Below are 19,566 nucleotides of genomic sequence, written 5' to 3'. Positions count from 1 at the left end.
AAGAAGGAAAGAAATAAAGGAGAAAGGAAAAAAAAGGAAAAAAAGAGAAAGAAAAGGAAGGAAAGAAAGAAGGAAGGAGGGAAGAAGAAGGAAGAGGATGAGAATGATTCAACGCTCACCAGTGACGACGAGGTGGTGATGGCGGTAACAACGCAGATGACAGATTCGAGATCTAAAATATGAGTTCTCGGATCTCAGATCTGATATTGATTTTTTATTTTATCTAAGATCTAGATCTGAGATCTGAGAAAAATGAAACTTTTTCTCATATCTCTTCTTATTCTTCTTCTTCTCTCTAGATATCAGATCTGAGTTCGTGTCTCAGACTTAGAGTTTCTCTCCTCTCTCAATTTCTCAAACCACAAACCGCTATCTGGGTCAAACGAATCGATGGTTCGACCACCCAGGTCAATGGTTTTATGACAAAGTCAATGGTTTTTTATCCAAGAGCAGGTCAGGGGTGAAATAGAACCGGTTGCTTGGACGTCTTTCGGGATGAATGGTCTGACCGTCCAGGTCAACAACGATTCAAAAACATTGCTTTCGCGACTCTAATTGGTCACCTCGCACCACCCCTACTTCGTAGCCCGTCAGGAACTTCATCAACAAGTAGTAGGTTAACACCACTGCACGTAGGGCATGCAAAATGGGTCGACCTAAAATTGCGTTGTAGGGGGACGGAGTCGCAACCACCAGGAATGTGTGCTCGAACCGCATCGTGTGGGACCAGGTCCCTGTTGCAAATGGAAACGTAACTCTGTCGAGTGGCTTCACCACATCTCCACTGGACCCGACCAGGGGTGTCTCTGATGGCCACAAGTCTTTCCGCTTAAGCTTCATTTTATCGAATGCCTCTAGGAACAAGATATTTGCAGAGCTGCCTGAATCCACTAGCATCTGCTTCACTTCGAAGTTGTTGATCTCCATCTTGACCACAAGCACGTCATCGTGCGGGTACTGGATCCCGTGAGCATCATCCTTAGTGAAGTAAATCACCTCCTCCACTCGAGGGCGCTTCGGCAAGTTCTCTTCTTTGAAGGGATAGGAAATCCATCGTATGGACGCCCAAAGATTGCGGAATAAAGGGGCAAATTTCAAAAATTTTTCTCTCCCTTCAACTGGGAATCGAATTCCTTATTTAGAAAATCTTATTTTCAAAGATCATTCTTGAACCATAAACTAAACCAGATCTGAACCAAAAGGAGTAGGGAGAGATAATACCTGATACAGAGAAACAATATCTCTCAATGGAGGTGTTCACGCCCAAGGTAGGATCCAAAATCTGTTCCCACTGAAGATGGCGCAGTGCAAGGTGGAGCAGAATCAGCAGTGTTCTTCCAAAAGAACCTGATCCTTCTCAAGAATCACCTGGACGGCTTGCGAATAAAACTCCCACCAATCTTTTCTCCAAAAGATTGGAATCAAGATCCAATCTTGATTTCTCCCAAGCAATGGAGATCGAACTGCTATAGGCGGCGGCTGCAGGAAGGAAGCGGCTAGAGAGTATTTGCAGGGTGCAGAATTCCTTTTATAAACTTAAAGGGATCAGCTCCTAATCCCATTAGGAGTTGCTAACCCAAATCATATCTGCATTACAAGTCCCTTTAAAATAAGGGATAAGATAACCATTATCTTATCTGCAGATTAGATCAGCCATCTCCTAATCTAATTAGGAAGTTTCCAGATCTAAATCTCATTTAGATCTTGGACTCTCTGAGTGGATAGGGTGTGGGCCCAATCCTATCAACTGATCTTATCTCAGAATTCGCCCCTTAATGACTAATCAAATTAGCCCAGTTCGAAATGGGCTTAAGGCCCATTTAGGGTTATGTATTCATTTAGCCTTTCAAACTGCTGCCCAATTGGGCTTCCTTGTATGGCGTGGGACCCAAACATTGATCTACACATCAGCCACATGGGTTCAACCCAGCCTTTGTTACAAAGCCTGGCCGAATACACTGTTATAGACAGTGCACCCCCTGAAACCCATCAGATGGGCTCTATGGGCCCAACACTTACCTTAAGTGGTCCTTGGGCCAAGCCACCTTCTAACACCCAAGGACTGTGGGCAGATGCAAGATTAGCCCATCAGGTATTATCCTCAATGGTTTTACACTTAACCTCTCAGCCCATAATGATCATACACTGCCCGACAAGAGAGGACCTCTCCCTCGGCTGCAAGGAACAGTGTTGCACTCTCTCAATTATGGATCCCGGGAATTAAAACCTTTTGCAAATCATTTCGAAACCATAATATATATACACATTTTTATCTCATATAAAATTTATTTTGCAAAACAAATCTCAATGGTTGAAATTGGTTGCCGACAGTCTTGATTTCCATCAGTGAGAGTGCTTCCCCGATCATTACCTTTGTCCGACAAAAGGGCTGATTCTGTCACTATGATCACCCACTCAGATGAATTCTTAGACAGTCCCAACATACCCAGGTTTTGACCCCCGCTAAGGATCTCACTGATTGATACATCAAAGACAGCCCAATCTGACACGTAGTGCAGTATCATAATCGAGTCTATGGGTCGGGTGTAACTTTCCAATTTTGCCCATCAATCTCCATGGTCCAGGGCAATACTGGAAATCCGGTCCAGTTCAAAGATTCAATTAATCTCACACTGTATGTGCCTAGGGTCTCACCCTGGTAGTTGAGACAAGCCACCCCAACCGACTTGGTGGCACCACAGTGTCAGACTTGTCAAGATAGCTCTCCCCAGACCGACCCACTGGCTGTGAACATTCTAAAATAACACCAGTCTCATTAAGTGTCCAGTTTAAGGGTATTACATAGAAATATACCAAGGGAACATGAATCAAATATGCACTTTTATTCATTTACAATAAACTCATAAAGTACATCATTTTGATTGAAGCTAAGGGCATACAAATTTGTCTAACATTCCTCGTGTGCAAGCTCCCAAACTGATGCCTTCCCCACTATCGTTTTGCACCCCGCAACAATATATCCTCCGGTGACCATGTTGATCACCCCGTGGGTCGGCCTGTCCTACGGTGGTGGTGGTGGTGGTTGCTGATCGTTCTGCCTGCTCAGCTCTGGTGCATCTTTCTGCTGGTCGACGGGTCGGTCTGCTGATTCCTTGTCTTTATGCTTAATCAAATGCTTCAGGTACCCTTGGGAAATAAGCTCCTCAATTTCATCCTTGAGGTTGCGACAACCTTTAGTGTTGCGCCCAACATCGCGGTGGAAATGGCCGTACAAGTTGGGGTTTCTGGTTGACGGGTCTCCTTGCATCATGGGCGGCTACTTGAATAGTTGGTATCTTCTATCACCACCAAAATTTCACCCTGCTTCACATTCAGGGCGGTGTAGTTGGACCTTTGAATGGGAGGGGTCCTAGATCACTGACCTGACCTAGAACCCTGAGGTGGTGACTTCTTTAGCGACTTGCTTCGCCTGCACAGAGACTTGCTTTGCTTTAGCGACTTTCTCTTCTGTCGCCAGTGCTTGCTACTATTGCTGCCTTCATCTTCTCTCTTCCTCTTCTCACCCTAGTGTACTTCTAACTGGGACCCGAGGGCTTTGTCTGCCTTGATAAATTTGTCAGCGTCATCAAGGAACATCTTCGTGGTCTTTGGAAGGTTCAACTTGAGATGCCAACAGAAGTTGGCATGGAGGACTCCCTTTTGGGCCATAGTGAGCTGCACGACATGGTCAGGGTCAAGTATTTGTATACTTTCTACATTGAATCTCTTGATGTAACTCCTGATAGACTCATTCTCCCACTAGACCACATTCAGAAAGCTCGTCGTGAACTTTGGGCACTTCTTACTTGTGATAAAGTGAGTGGTGAACAGGTCCACAAATTGTGCCCAACTCTTGATCAATCCCAGAGGTAAGTTCTTGTACCACGACCTGGCCATGTCTCTGAATGTTGTTGAGAAGGTCATGCACAGGCTTGCTTCATCTGGTCCGATGAGTAACATTAGGGGCTGGAAGCTATCAATGTGCTCGTTGGGTCGGAGTTCCCATCATATGTCTCCAAGGCGGGTGTCTTAAAGCCTCTCGACCATGGGGCCGAGATGATTTCTGGGGCGAGGGGGGAAGGCAAGCTCAACAAGACAGGTGTTGGTTGTGCAGCCACTGAGCTCACTTCTTCCCTCCCCTTTTCTGCTTCTATTGGAATACTGCTTTTAGCCGAGGTGCGGCGTGCTCTACAACAGCATCGCTTCCTTACTGCTTCTTGGTTAGTGTTGTTGACTTCGATATAGGCCTGAGTCTCAACCCTAGTATTCTCCTAATCTCGAACGTTGTTGTGAGGAGGGAACTGGTCTCTGTTGCTAGCATTCTCACAAGGATGACGCAGACTGTTGTGGGGGTGCTCGGGGTCTCGAATTGAGTCTGTGCCTCTTACCCTGGGCTGGTGGTTATTGACTTGATGCTTGTCATTGTGGTGCTGCTATTGATCATTCTTGCTTTGATGACTGTTCTGGGGCCAATTTCGCTAGTTCACCACCTAGCGAGGTGGTGGTGTGCGTTGACCTGCTACTGGGTCCCGAGGTGGGGTCTAGCCCCGAGGAGGGGTTGGGACCCAAAACAGCCCCGCACCCTGGGGTGGAGACTGACACCCGTTCTGTTGGTTTTGAGTTTGGTTCTAATTCTACTAGAGAGGGGGAAATTATTGTTGATAGTATTGTTGGTACTGATAGTATTGAATCTGTTGGATCTGCATGATTCGCACACTCTACATCAGTTCATGGAACTGCTGCGCTCCGACCCCAGGAGGAACCACAGAAGGCTCTACGACTGGGAAGGTGGCTCTCATATGAGGCAGAGGTGCGTTAATCGGTTGGGTGTTGAAGGTCTGACTGTGGACTGTCTGTTCTCCCGAAATGGTGAGGGGGATGGTGAGCTGGCCAATCATCACTAAGGGGGTCTCAGGGTTCAGTGCAGGCTAGTCGTGCCCCCAGTAACGGTCGCGTCTATGTTTTTTTTGGCATTGCTTGAGGATGCCATTGATAAGATCTTGCAGAGAAGTTGAGCAAGTAGGAGTGAGAACTTAGCCTTTTGTAGTGTTTCCCATAGACGACACCAATTGATGGTGTGCGATCTAGTTGATCCTAGCTGGATGGCAGCTTGGACATCGGTTCTTATCTGGTCAGTCAAACTGCAAGACAGGAAGGATTAGAGAACCCGGGATGGCTAACCTGACGTGGTCGCTCCAATGCTTAAGTTAGTAATTGATTGTGTGCAAGTTGAAGGCTTGAGAGTATGAGAGCTAGTAAGCAGTAAATCGCGCATACCTTGTACCACTGGGGTAGATGCCCTTATATAGATGAGCTGCCGTGGGTCTTACAAAACACCTCCCATTTTGTTAGGAGTCTGTTTTGCACCGAGAGGTGGATATCATGCTAGCCAATAAGGGTTATCGTGTCCGTCCGATCCGGGTGGGATGAGGATAAGACCTAAGGACATGTGGCGTGATCCTGTAAAGCTCTTAGACAGCTGGCTAGCTTCTAGAAGTTGGTTTTATGTCACCTCGGTAGTTTGGGGCACCACGAGCTGCTCGAACCTTGGTCCTGGTAGAGGTGACTGAGGTATTCGAGGTGACTTGTTCTGTTGAGGTGGCAGAAAGTTTTAAGTCGATGTCCAGTCATTAGGTCGTATCCACATGTCTACTGTTTACTAGGTCGGGCCAAATCACCCCTCATCAGGATTTTTCGAGCAGCTTCGGTTTTCTTCTTTGTTCCTCTTGAATCACCAAAGCCCTATTTTCCTTTTTCTAAATTAGAGAGAGATAATTCAAAGAGAGGTTTTCAAAATCCCCTCTTCTTGAATCCCTTAATTTATAGTGACCCTTTGGGTCTTGCTTGTTCCTCCCTCTTATTCCAATGGTGGGGGAAGTCTGCCATGACTTTTTTTATTCTTGTACTCGTTTGGTTCTATGGAGAATCATCATCCGAATCTCTCCAATGGCAGGCCTATCCCTCAAATGTGGAGAGTGTGGGGCCCTTTTGAAGTTTGTGGAAGAAGCTCAAGAACATGCAGATCTCACTTCTCACTCAAATTTCTCCAATCAACGGAAGTAGTCCCAAATCTCGCCTGCACTACTTGTGGAAACCCCTACCATCCAAAATTGAGAGTGATTTGCATACACAAAGAACTGAGCACACTGATTTTTCTGATAAGAAGATAGAACTGAACATGTATGGAGTCCTATCCTAAATTTGGAAACGTCAATTTCATAGGAAAGTAAAGTACATGATGCATCAGGTGAAAGTTACAATAAGAGGACAAAATTGAACTCTGTATGGAGTCTGATGTGTGTGCAAGCTACACACTATTTTTATTGGTTTATACATGGTTTTGATGATGATTCTTAATGGTTTTTACCCTAATTGAGCTGAATTTCAGGAAATTAGGAATTTGGGACAATTTAGAGTTAAGAGAACATAATACATGGTGATATGGCGGCAAGGGGAGGACTCCAGCCCACAAAGGAGAGAGGCCCAACCGCAGCCCTATGGGAGGCTCCAAAAGGCGGCTGACTTTAGGAGTATTAAAAAGGAGTAGGACTCTCAATTAAAAGCTGAAAAAGAAGAGTATAAAAGAAAGAGAGGAAATTAGGGTTCGATCCCTTGACACAAGAATGAAGAGGAAAGTGCTAGGAGAAGGATCAGAAGGATGTTGAAGGAGAATTGAAGAAGAGATCGAAGATTGATGCAGAAATTTTAAGTGTCTTCTTCTTTGATTCTACACATTCGGTAACCTAGATTCAATTAGGGTTTTTCTTTGTTGAATCTTTCTTTCTTTCTATTAAGCGAACCGTGATGGATGTTAATTCAGATTTGTAATTAATATTAAGCTGATCCGATTGATAGTGATTCAGTCTTGGGATTTTTTTATTAGGGTTTTCGATTATAAGAGTAATTTTGGCCGAACTGCTCTTGTTTCTTGGATTATTTAAATTGCTTGAGAAAGGGTTTAGGTAATTAGATCAACTGATCAAGAAAATGGATTGAATGTACCTTAGAGATAATGTGCATGATTTGGCATTCATTCATCAATAATTTATTTCTTTCGAATTCTTTGTCCTTAATGCATCTATGGCGATTAAATTATTGATAGATATATAAGAGTTGTTGCTCATAGATAGAGTGGGTTGTGCTCGAAAGAGGCTGCTCATACAATTAGGAATTAGCCAACCCATGACTGAATTCAACTTTGGTTGGATAGCTTAATGGTATAATTGCTGAACCGGTTTTACTAGTATTTTCGTGAAGCACTTCCTCTCATTACTTAAGGCGGTTTGATCCAAGAATACTTAGAATAATTTGCTAATTAGGAGTTAAGTTTTTTTCTTTGTTTAACATTTCGGATTGTCAGATAACAAAAGGTTGATTCAGTACTAGTAGTTGTTGGATTAATCCATGTGGGAACGATACTCTACTCATCAGTATATTACTTGATTGGATAGTGCACTTGCTAGTATAATCTAAATGCATCAGAGTCCTATCTTAAATTAGGAGATTATTAGAACCCAATCCATTCTCTACATTTAGGGATGTTTAGGTTTTCCCATATTCTTCCAACTTGAAAAAAAATGTTTTCATGACAGAGTATATCATTGTCCTGATGCTAGACAATACGAAACTCCAACTGAAGAGGGCCAATACGATGGATATAGCAACTGAAAAAACAGATCGTGTTGGTTACATTTGACCATCAGGGGATGTGAAACTTTATAAGTATGCTTTCAACCTTGTACTTGTACTTGCCATCCCCTATTCCAAGCCCTCGAGGATTTTCATGTAAGAGAGGTAATGAAGCAATACTTTTGAAGCTGATCAGTTTAACTCAATAACAAAAATGTTTGTAGGACCGTCAACAAAAAAAAAAACATTTGGAAAGAACAGGAAATTGCTTTAACAAAACTCCTAACTTGTCAACTAAGTTGTAAAAGAATATGAATATGGAAAGCAGAAGATCCAAGTCTCTTTGGGTCTACAAGGCGATTTTATTTAAGTGTTCTAGTATTTGTTTGGAAATTGATGAGGGCAGATTTGGCCCTCCAATGAACTTGTGACACGTGGCACCTCGTGACAACTAGGAAAACACCCAGCCAACAAACTTACGAAGTTGGTGACCCACCAAAGCACCAGTCTGGCCGGCCTGGCGCGACCTGCGTGCGGCACACGCGACCAGCGCGGCGCGCGCGCGGCCTGCGCGAACTGCGCACGGTCTGCGCGACTTGGCCGACCTGGACCAGCCTAGCGCATGATCCGGCCAAGGCGCCCACCGATAAACCTGGCCTAGACACTGACCCGCCGACTGACACAGGCGCCAGCTTGACGACCTGGTCTAGACACTGACCCGCCGACTGACACAAGCGCCGACCCGACGACCTGGCCTAGACACTGACCCGCCGACTGACACAGGCGCCGACCTGACGACCTGGCCTACACACTGACCCGCCGACTGACGCAGGCACCCCACTGACATCCCGACCCAGGCGCCGACCTGGCCGCCTGACACAAGAGCCAGCCTGACGACCTCGAGGAATTCACCACCGTACCCCTGTTCTGACAAGATGCGACGAGTCTTACCGTTTGGAGGCTTTTCACCCACCTAACCCGCGAGGACTCCGGTATATAAAGACCTCACCCCCCAAAGGGTAGGGAGAGGGATGAAAGGGAAGTAACCCCTGCTCTCTAGTTCTCTCATATTATCTTCAAAACTCTCTACAATAAGAGTGCTATCTTAAGCGTCGGAGAGCCCCCACCGGGAAAATACCCCCGGGACCTTTGATTCAGTTCTCGCAGGTCCTTCAGCTCCCGCCGCCTACAAAGAGGAGGAAAAGATGGAGTTCTCGCAGGTCTCTCAGCTCCCGCCACCTACAAAGAGGAGGAAAAGATGAAATTCTCGTTGGTCCCTCATCTCCCGCAGCCTACAAAGGAAAGAAGACCACCTCATGCTGAGGGCAATCGGATTGCGTCGCACCAGAGAGCTCCAGCATTCTCTAAGGCATCGGCCGCCTACCAGGCAGCTCGTCACCAGGCAGTTCACCATCAGGCAGTTCGCCACCAGGCAGTTCGCCATCAGGCAATTCGCCACCAGGCAGTTCGCCACCAGGCAGTTCGCCCCCAGGCAGTTCGCCACCAAGGAGCACCACCAAGCAGTTCGCCACCAGGCAGCTCGCCACCAGGCAGCTCACCACTAGGCAGTTCGCCACCAGACAGTTCGCCACCAGGCAGTTCACCCCCAGGCAGCTCGCCACCAAGCAGTTCGCCACCAGGCAGTTCGCCCCCAAGCAGTTCGCCACCAGGGAGCACCACCAGGAAGTTCGCCACCAGGTAGTTCGCCACCAGGCAGTTCGCCACCCAGCAGTTTGTCACCAAGTAGCTCGCCACCGGGAAGTTCACCACCAAGCAGTTCGTCACCAAGTAGTACTCCCCCAGGGAGTTCGCCACCAAGTAGCTCATCACTAAGGCACGCCACCACCGGGTCAAATAACGAGGTGCTTAGCCAAAAAATTTTTACATCACAATACATTGGTACGTGGCCAAAAACGGTTACATCAATTGGCGCTGTCTGTGGGAACACGCTACAAAAAGCTAAGTTCTCATCCTACAAAAGCTAAGTTCTCATATTACCAAAACTAAGTCCTCACTTTTTAGAAATTGAAGCTATTGCTTTATAGTTTACATTTTTTATGAACTCAGAGACTATGTAGGGAGCTAATGGACTAAGTAGATCTACCAACCTTACTCTCAATTCAGATAATGCCACATCAGTCCTCTCCACAATGTCCCCCCTACAAAGATGAGCTCTTTGTGGCTTCCGCGGGAGTTGGCGGCCAACTGACTACATAGGCGCCCTTACTGGTCGAGCCTTCCAAGGCTCCCGTGTGAGCTGGCAACCTAAAGTTAGTAGTGCTGCCCCCGAAGGTCGAGCCCCTAGTAGCTTCTTGTAGGAGTAGGTGACCGGCATTACGAACATGATGCAGGCCAAGTCTACGGGTCACATTACTATTTAAGACCTGGTCGCCTCTCCGACACGGGCAAAAGTAAAAAAAGAGTAGACTACGAGTCACTCCCAAAAGCCTACGGGCCACATTACTGCTTAAGACCCGGTCGCCTCCCCGGCACGGGCAAAGTCAAAAAAAATAAAAAGAGTAGACTACGAGTCACTCCCAAAAGCCTACGGGCCACATTACTGCTTAAGACTCGGTCGCCTCCCCGGCACGGGCAAAAAAAAAAAAAAGAGTAGACTACGAGTCACTCCCAAAAGCCTACGGGTCACATTACTGCTTAAGACCCGGTCGCCTCTCCGACACGGGCAAAGTCAAAAAAGAGAGTAGACTACGAGTCACTCCCAAAAGCCTACGGGCCACATTACTGCTTAAGATTCGGTCGCCTCTCCGGCACGGGCAAAAGTAAAAAAAGAGTAGACTACTCACTCCCAAAAGCCTACGGGTCACATTACTGCTTAAGACCCGGTCGCTTCTCCGGCACGGGCAAAGTAAAAAAAGAGTAGAGTATGAGTCGCTCCCAAAGCCTACGGGCCACACTAGTAATTGGATCAGCACTTACTAGCTCATCGACTTACGGGCCAAAAGAAATCTACTCCCTTCGCTGAGTTACTATCAGCTCGGGAGTGGGGGGCTATTGATGATGCCAGATTTGGCCCTCCAGTGAAATTGTGACACGTGGCACCTCGTGACAACTAGGAAAACACCCAACCAACAAACTTACGAAGTTGGTGACCCACCCGGGCACCAATCTGGCCGGTCTGGGGTGATCTGCGCGGCGCGCGCGCGGCCTGCGCGAACTGAGCACGGCCTACGCGAGCTGCGTGCGACGTGTGGCCTGCGTGACCTGGCCGACCTGGACCAGCCTAGCGCATGATCCGGCCAAGGCGCCCACCGACGAACATGGCCTAGACACTGACCCGCCGACTGACATAGGCACCAGCTTGACGACTTGGTCTAGACACTGACCCGCCGATTGACGCCGACCTGATGACCTGGCCTAGACACTGACCCACCGACTGACATAGGCGCCGACCTGATGACCTGGCCTACACACTGACCCACCGACTGACGCAAGCACCCCTCTGACAACTCGGCCCAAGCGCCGACTTGGCCGCCTGACACAAGCGCCAGCCTGACGACCTCGAGGAGTTCACCACCGTACCCCGGTTCTAACAAGATGCGACGAGTCTTACCGTTTGGAGGCTTTTCACCCACCTAACCCGCGAGGACTCCGGTATATAAAGACCTCACCCCCCAAAGGGGAGGGAGAGGGATGAAAGGGAAGTAACCCCTGCTCTCTAGTTCTCTCATATTATCTTCAAAGCTCTCTACAATAAGAGTGCTAACTTAAGCGTCAGAGAGCCCCCACCGGGAAAATACCCCCGGGACCTCTAATTCAGTTCTCGCATGTCCTTCAGCTCCCGCCGCCTACAAAGAGGAGGAAAAGATGAGGTTCTCGCAGGTCTCTCTGCTCCCGCCACCTACAAAGAGGAGGAAAAGATGAAGTTCTCGCATGTCCCTCATCTCCCGCAGCCTACAATGGAAAGAAGACCACCTCATGCTAAGGGCAGTCGGATTGCGCCGCACCAGAGAGCTCCAGCATTCTCTAAGGCATCGATCGCCTAGTAGGTAGCTCGCCCCCAGGTAGTTCGCCATCAAGCAGTTCGCCATCTGGCAGTTCGCCACCAGGCAGTTCGCCCCCAGGCAGTTCGCCCCCAGGCAATTTGCCCCCAGGCAGTTCGCCACCTGGGAGCGCCACCAGGCAGTTCGCCACCCGACAGTTTGTCACCAAGTAGCTCTCCACTAGGGGGCTCGCCACCGGGAAGTTCACCACCAAGCAATTCGTCACCAAGCAGTACTCCCCCAGGGAGTTCGCCACCAAGTAGCTCATCACTAAGGTACGCCACCACCGGGTCAAATAACGAGGTGCTTAGCCAAAAAATTTTTACATCACAAAACATTGGTACGTGGCCGAAAACGGTTACATCAGATATCAATCCAAAATGCATTTGTACCACCTTGCCCAAGGGTAGAGGAATAACGGAGAACTTATGAATTTTCAAGTTGAACCTTAAATAACCACTTGTAGAAAGGAATATAAAACAATTGGAAGAGAAAATTGGATCTTCACGACCTTCTATGGCAAGAGGAGAGAGAGAGAGAGCAGGTGAGAGAGTGAACAACGAGAATCATAAACTGATCTGAGACAATGGCAAACCAGAGACGATGGTCTGATCTGCGCTCCTTCAGATAGTGACAATTCTCTTTCCCTCTTTCTCTTTCTCTCTCCCCTCTTCTTTCACTTCACTTGTTCCGCCACCACCCCTGCAACTTGCAACAATGGATTTGATAACAACCTCTCTCTCATTCTCGTTGTCTCTTTCTCGCAGATTTGACAAAATGTCTTTCTATCTCTTGCCCTCTCTTTCTCGTGGGCTCGATTTCTTTGTCCCATGGTGGTTGGTCAAGTATCATTGTTTGTTTTCAAGTGTTGCTTTCAACGATGGTGATCATTCTCTCTTTGGATACTTTGTCCCAAATAATAGGCTCTCCCAAATAACGGGTTCTGAAGGCTGGAATTTCAAGAGATGCTCCATGGCTTGTAGTGACAAAGAAAACGTGATCAGTGGGTGCACCAAAGAGAGAGAAACGAGCAACCATCAGAAATACAGGTGTTGCCATGTCATAAGTGGTCTAGTTGGTTCATAGGAGTAGAATAGACTAGTGTTTCCATATTGTTGGGAGTAGAGAGAGAGAGAGAGAGAGAGAGGTCGGAGTGGAGGAGGATGGAAAGTTAGCTGTCGTGGTTTGAATAGAGAAGACAGTGATCTTTGCTAGAAACGGTATTTTGGGTATAATTTAAAATTAAATTAAATATGTGAAGTCACGTATAAACGACCTGTGGTGGAGACTTAACGAGAAGAGAGTTGTGCGGCAATTGTCAGAAATAGTAAGAGTACTTCAACACAATACTGAAATAGTAGGAATATAGTTAGTCAATTTCCTAAACCTTAGGGGTAGTTTAAGAAATTTATCTTATAAAATATAAAAGAAAATTTAGAATGAGAAACAATATGTATCCAAGAATTTTAACCAATCAAAATCTACCCATAAATTTTGATAAATAACACTTGATTAGCTACCATATTTGTGATATCAGTTGATTAATTGATTGGTCAAAAAAATTTCGGATATCATTCCCATATCATAGTTATAAATAATTATTAATTGTTTAAAAAATAAAAAAATATAAAACCATGATATAGTCTTACTATTAGTTTTCGCTTAACACATCTCGTACATGCCACGGGTACCGCTAGTTTATACAATAATTACAATAAGTCGTAATGCAAGAATTTTAACGCGCACAAGACGATGAAATCGCGAGTCTCTATGAGCACGAGCGAGTAAAATCAGGGTCTATATTCTCCCTCTCGCGCTCTTTCGCTCGCGTCGGAGGAAAAAAAGGAACAAAAGAAACGAAAGAGAACGAAGAAAGCTAAACAAATTCAAGATTTCCGTTTTATTCTGACTGAGATATTGGCCCTCAACCGCGATGCTTTTCGCAGTTCGATCCTTCTCCCTCCTCGCCTTCTTCCTCTTCTCTCTCTTTGCTTCTCCGGCATTTGCTTCCGAGTCGGATCACAAGGTGAAGTGCACTGTTTGTCTCTATATCTTTTGATCTCCAACCCTAATTAGCTTACTCGGTGAGGAATTTGGCATTTGAAGTTTTGAACTCGTACATCTTTTTTTGGGTTTGCCGTCTTTCTTCGATTTGATTCTGTCTTCTTCAGATCTGGGCAATTGTTTGTTTGAGACGGGTCAATTTGTTAATATTTTGGTGATTTGTGTGGAATAATCGTTTCCATGGCTGTGTATTCGGATGATCTAGCATTTTTTTTTTGTTTAGTTGAAGCATTCAGCTTCTTGGACTGTGGATCGAAATGGGTTTTCGTGTTTCGACTTCATTATTAACTGTGCGTGTGAATGCAGAGGTCACTTGGTGAATTGGGACTAGTAGTCATCTTTGATTAGCAACTTAAGACTGTTTATATGGGGATTAGATCTGGGTTAATTTTGGTGTGTGGTCTATAGTTGCAAAAAAAAAGAATTTATTCTTTTTCGTCATTGGTTTGGACGCATTGTTTAGGATCGCTTTTAGGTTCCGTTACTTTCTTTGTTCCTTGTCGTGAAATCCTATTTACATTTTGAAGATTCGGTATCCGTGTTATCTCATAGGTCCTTTTTTCATTCTTTTGGTGCTCACTTGTTAATGAATTCTCCTAGCTTTTATGGTCTCTTTTGTGGTGCATCTTTGTTTCTTTGCATTAGAAAGCTCTTTCTCTGTAAGTTTCAGTGCTAAGTTTTGGGAGGGAGGGGGCTATGATAAGGATTTTGTCCATGCTTTTGAATGCTTAAATCATCATTCAATGATTCAATTGAAATGTGCAACCTTTCTTCGTGATTTTGGTGGTTTTGTTGTGTTGTTGTTGTTGCAACATTGTATTGTACTCTAATTTTCTTTTGAAATTTGAGTTGGAATTTAATTATTTGGGTTCCATGAAATCAAAAAATTTATATGGGAAAGTGTTTGTTTTGTCATTATATTGGAATCTGCTACTTGCAATATGTTAATCCATCTTTAAAGTCAAATTTCTCAAAAGTCAACAACCTGAGCTGAATTGGAAGCATGGTCGTTGATGTCTGTTTCTCAGTTATATCTTCAGAAAAGTTTTCTTGTGTTCTTTTCTTCAGGTTTTTCTCTCATGCAAGATGACATGATAAGGACTTGTCCTTTTTGAGGAATAAAATATTCCCATAGATAGTTTAACGTATGTGAACTATAATATGCCTATAGGAGTTGCATACATGTTTTAATACTTACAAAGTTCCGTACCTAAGTTGTACCCTGGCTGCGCCCAGCAATTTTTACTTTTATTCTTGATCAGAATTTAAATTGAAAGAGAGCTTGCTCCTAGCTAGAGGAGGTATGAATAGGAATGGTCTTTATTGGGGGTTGACAATGTAAGAGTTGTGATGTATGCTTTTTTCGTTTGTTTGATGGGGTTAGTGGGTAATTTATATTGTATGTTTTTTGTATTTCCCTCCTAGTAGGGTCTTCATAACAGCTCTTGTTTTTGCCCTGTTCCCTCTTTCTTTTCTCTTGCCATTCGTAGAAATTTTTATGATTGTGTGAGACAGTGGATTTATGTTAATACATAAACCTGGTTAACCCACTGTAAATCCAGGTTAGTGGGTCGTTTTAGACAATTGTTCATTTAAACTAATCTAATTGCATCCATTTGAGTGCTGGAACATTCTAGAATAATATAGTTAAAGACTAAAATGGGTAAAGAAAATGCATAAGGAACATTCTAGAATTCGGGAAACTCAAAGTCCCTATAAATAGGGGTTCTATATCCTAACTTTGGAGATCTTTTTTGGACCTTTAACCATTACAGGCCCCAAACCCAATTATTCTCCCTCTCCTCTGAGCCACCGCTCTTCTCCCTAAATCACCACCTCACTGCCATTCTCTCTCCCTTCACATCACTGACTTCTTTTGCATTCTTCCACAGGAATTCCATGGTCGGTGAACTTCAGCAGCCTGACCCCTCATTGGAGCGTATATACACAACCCCTTTGGGGGTCCGATCGGTTTCTTTTATCCCTTCCCTATTTTCCCCCGTTCAATTCAACGTTTTCCTTGGACTTTGGGGGTTAGACCATCCTCATCCCTGTTGGCTTACAGATTGATCCAAGAGACCATGCAAAAAGTTATTTTCTCACACTATCCATCATTGTGTTTGAAAAGGAGGGGAAATTTTAACCATCTCATTATTCATTATGAGATGAATAAGGGGGTTATGAACTCATAATGTAGACCTCATAGTCTTGAGTGGCCCTACCATTTCTTTTTTATCAGCAACGCAGAATCAAAATTTTATTAATAATGAGAAACGACAAAGTACAACAAGAAGTTGTGAAAAAAGCAAACCCATTTCAGAATTAATCCGCAACTGAAACTACAAATATGCCAAAAACATCTGTTGTCTCTGAACACCATGCTTAGCAAGACTGTTTGCCAAGCTGTTAGCAGATTGTCTGACCCATCTAACTTGGACATTCATGTCTTTTGCAAGCCATTTAAAGTGCTGGAACTCATTTCTCATCTGCCAAGTCACTCCTTTTTTTCAGCCATCCCACTAAAATTTTAGAGTGACCTTATCAGCCTATTGGCTCCCATTTCCTTAGCTTTCTCCATCCCACATAGAACTGCTATAAATTCTACTCTGGCTGAACCACCCTGCTCAATTGGGCCTGAGAAGAAGGCATAAATAGCTCCTTCCTCATCTCTAAGTACTCCAATTCCTGAGGGACCCAGGTTACCCATGCTGGAGTTTGCTATATCCCTCCAACTCCTGAAAAAATCCTCCACCTTGAAGTCTGTGAAGAGTTTCAAGGTCTTAATCCAATGAGCCACCCTAAAGGCAGTGGTCTCTATCACTGTCTCCTTACTTCTCTCCTCCCCAAAGGTTCTTGAATTTCTTTCTTCCTGCACTGTCCAGATCACTGTGGCTCATGTACATCTCCACAAAATCCCGTCCCACCCTCCTCTTTTTTCTCCTCAACACAGCAGGGCTAAATGACCACTCCAAACTGGCAGGGGGGAACTGTTTGCAACCAAAAAGAGAAAAAAAAACCATTCCCAGATGCAAAAACAAAGGGATAGGAGATTATGAACACACCAACTGGGGGACAAGGACCACTTAGGTCTTTTCCTTTGAAGCATGTTACATGTGTTAATGCAGCCATGGACAACCTCCCAACAGAAGTCACTGACCTTAGGGGGAATAGGAGTTCACCAAACGTCTTTAACATGAAAGGAAGGGGAGGAGGGAGTAGAAATAAGAGTTTTAAAGAAGGAATTATAGGAGAGAGGCCCAATAGAGTTAGGGGACCATACTCAAGTATCTCTACCCTCCACATCAAAGAAAATAGAGCTCAAAATGTTCAACAGGTTGGATACATCAGGGGTTTCTGACTCTAAGGTTTTTGGTAAACCCCAAATTCCAATTCAACCCCAAAGAAGAAGGATGATGTTGGATGAAATCAGCCACAATCCTATCTTTAAGAGTAGAAAGAGCAAAGAGGGAGGGAAAAGCATCCCTCAACGGAGATTCCCCAACCCAAACATCCTCCCAAAATCTTATCTTGCTGCCAGAAGCCAAATCATATTTTACAAAATTGTGAAAACATGGGAGGATACTATGTATAGCTTTCCAAGGTGTAGCCAGAGTAGCTCTATGCAGACAACCAGCATCCCATCCATTCCTTGATTGGCCATGAATACTAGCCACCAAAGTCAGTTACTTAATAGGGCCTGATTTTTTAGGCTCACATTCCCAATACCCAAACCCCCTTTCCCTCAGGGCTGAGATTTTTGCGGTTCTAGAGGGAATAAGAAAGGCAAAGGAGTTGAATATAAGGAAGCTTGTGGTTGAAGGTGACTCGCAGGGATGGCTACAAGAGGATAAGGTGGGGTTGTGGAACCTCAGCAATGAAACAGAAAAACTACAAGTGGCTAACAAAGGAGATGGAAGTGAAGTACAGCTGGGTGAAGAGATCTGCTAACTCTCTTGCAGATGGGTTGGCTAAGCAAGGGGTTGCTCGGGATTCTTTATTTTGGGCAAAGTTGTAATTTCTTCTTTTGCTTTTATGGGGGCTCCTGCCCAACTCAGGGAGTTAAGAAAGTTTATCTCCCTTTCCTTGTAATTAATTCTGTTTATTATAATGGAAAGTTACTGTTATTGATAAAAAAAACCCAAACACCCTTCTTCCTTCCTTTTCACCACTAGTTCCCATCTTAACAAATGATCTTTCTTCCCCCTTCTCCAGTTCCCAAAGAAAGTCCCTCGTTAACTTTTCATTTCTTTTCACCACTACCCGAGGCATCCTAAAAACTGACATAAAATAAATAGGAAGATTATCAAGAGTTGACTTAATTAAAGTTATCCTTCCACCTGAAGAGATATAGTTCATTTTCCAATCGGCAAGCTTTCTCTCAATCCTTTCCATCGCCGGAGTTCAAAAACTAGTCAATCTAGGGTTACCACCTAAAGGCATTCCTAAATATCTTAGAGGCAACTTTCCACTCTCACAACCCAAAATCTCTACAACCCTAAGCTCCTCTTCTTCCAAATTAATACCAGCTACAAGCTCTAATTCCAATTTACACTCAAATTAGACACCTTCTCAAACAAACTAAGCACCGACATCAAATTCTCAATACCCTCCCTACTCTCTCCATCACAGAAGATTAAAATATCATTTGCATACTAGAGGTGAGTCACCACAACCCTATCTCTATCTAATGACCAACCTCTGAACAACTGCAAATAACTGGATCTTGAAGTCAGTTTTCTAAGGACCTCAGCCACCAATGTAAAGAGAAAGGAAGAGAGGGGATCCCTTGTCTTAAAGGTTTGTTACACTTTAGAAAAGAAATGATTTGTTACACAGGACTCAAGTAAAAGATCGAAGCCAGTAACCTTATAATTAAGAGTAGAAAGCATACAAAACTTTTGGCCAGTAACCTCCTAGGTTGTGAGGTGAGAGCTTGGCCCCTAGAATACCTAGGTATGCCGTTGGGAGGAAGCCCTAGAGCAAAGAGTTTCTAGAAACCAATGTAAAGAGAAAGGAAGAGAGGGGATCCCTTGTCTTAAAGGTTTGTTACACTTTAGAAAAGAAATGATTTGTTACACAGGACTCAAGTAAAAGATCGAAGCCAGTAACCTTATAATTAAGAGTAGAAAGCATACAAAACTTTTGGTCAGTAACCTCCTAGGTTGTGAGGTGAGAGCTTGGCCCCTAGAATACCTAGGTATGCCGTTGGGAGGAAGCCCTAGAGCAAAGAGTTTCTAGAAACCAATAGTGGAAAGATTTGCTAAAAAATTAGCATCTTGGAAGAGAAACTATATCTCTTTAGGGGAAAGAATTACGTTGATCAAATCCACCTTAGCTAATTTGCCCACCTATTACCTCTCCATCTTTAGAATCCCAGTGAAAGTCGCAAAGCAATTAGAAAAGTTGATGAGGGATTTCTTGTGGGAGCCAGGAGATGGAAAAAAAAGATCATTCGGTGAAGTGGGAATAGGTGTGTAAACCAAAGGAGCAAGGAGGTTTCGGAATTGGAAACCTGATTAAGAGGAATACAGCTCTCTTAGGAAAGTGGTTATGGAGATTTCTCTTAGAGGAAGACAGGTTGTGGCACAAGATCATTGAAAGCGTTCATGGTGTTGCAGAAAAAGGCTAGGATGCAAAACTGGTGCTTCACACTTCTGCAAATTCCCCTTGGAAAGCAATCGTTGAGGTACTACCTACCTTTTTAAATTCTATTCGTTATGATGTGGGATGGGGGAACAAAGTCTTATTTTGGGAAGACCTTTGGCTTGGGGACTTACCACTCGAACTGCAATTCCCAGTACTATACTCTCTAATAAACTTCAAGAACGAACCAATTTCTAGGTTCGGTAGGCCTTCATCACATGGTTTAAAA

The 19,566-nt window shown here is 44.5% G+C and overlaps 1 protein-coding gene across 2 annotated transcripts in view; it reads left to right on the top strand.

The window, feature by feature from the left end:
• The first annotated feature begins 13,358 nt into the window (after positions 1-13,358).
• Positions 13,359-19,566, top strand: part of LOC148874297 (transmembrane 9 superfamily member 1-like) — a 28,483-nt gene continuing 22,275 nt past the window's right edge. For both annotated transcript variants that reach the window (XM_088978338.1, XM_088978328.1), the window contains exon 1: positions 13,359-13,656. In XM_088978338.1, the coding sequence (XP_088834464.1) occupies positions 13,564-13,656 (93 nt within the window). In that variant the 5' untranslated portion in view covers positions 13,359-13,563. The remainder of the gene's footprint in view (positions 13,657-19,566) is intronic.

This window comes from Nelumbo lutea, chromosome 1, assembly GCF_056320005.1.
Source record: "Nelumbo lutea isolate HS-2025 chromosome 1, American lotus-T2T, whole genome shotgun sequence".
NCBI classification, from domain to species: domain Eukaryota; kingdom Viridiplantae; phylum Streptophyta; class Magnoliopsida; order Proteales; family Nelumbonaceae; genus Nelumbo; species Nelumbo lutea.
The sequence above is the reverse complement of the archived record's forward strand: the minus strand, read 5'-3'. Positions and strand labels throughout refer to the sequence as shown.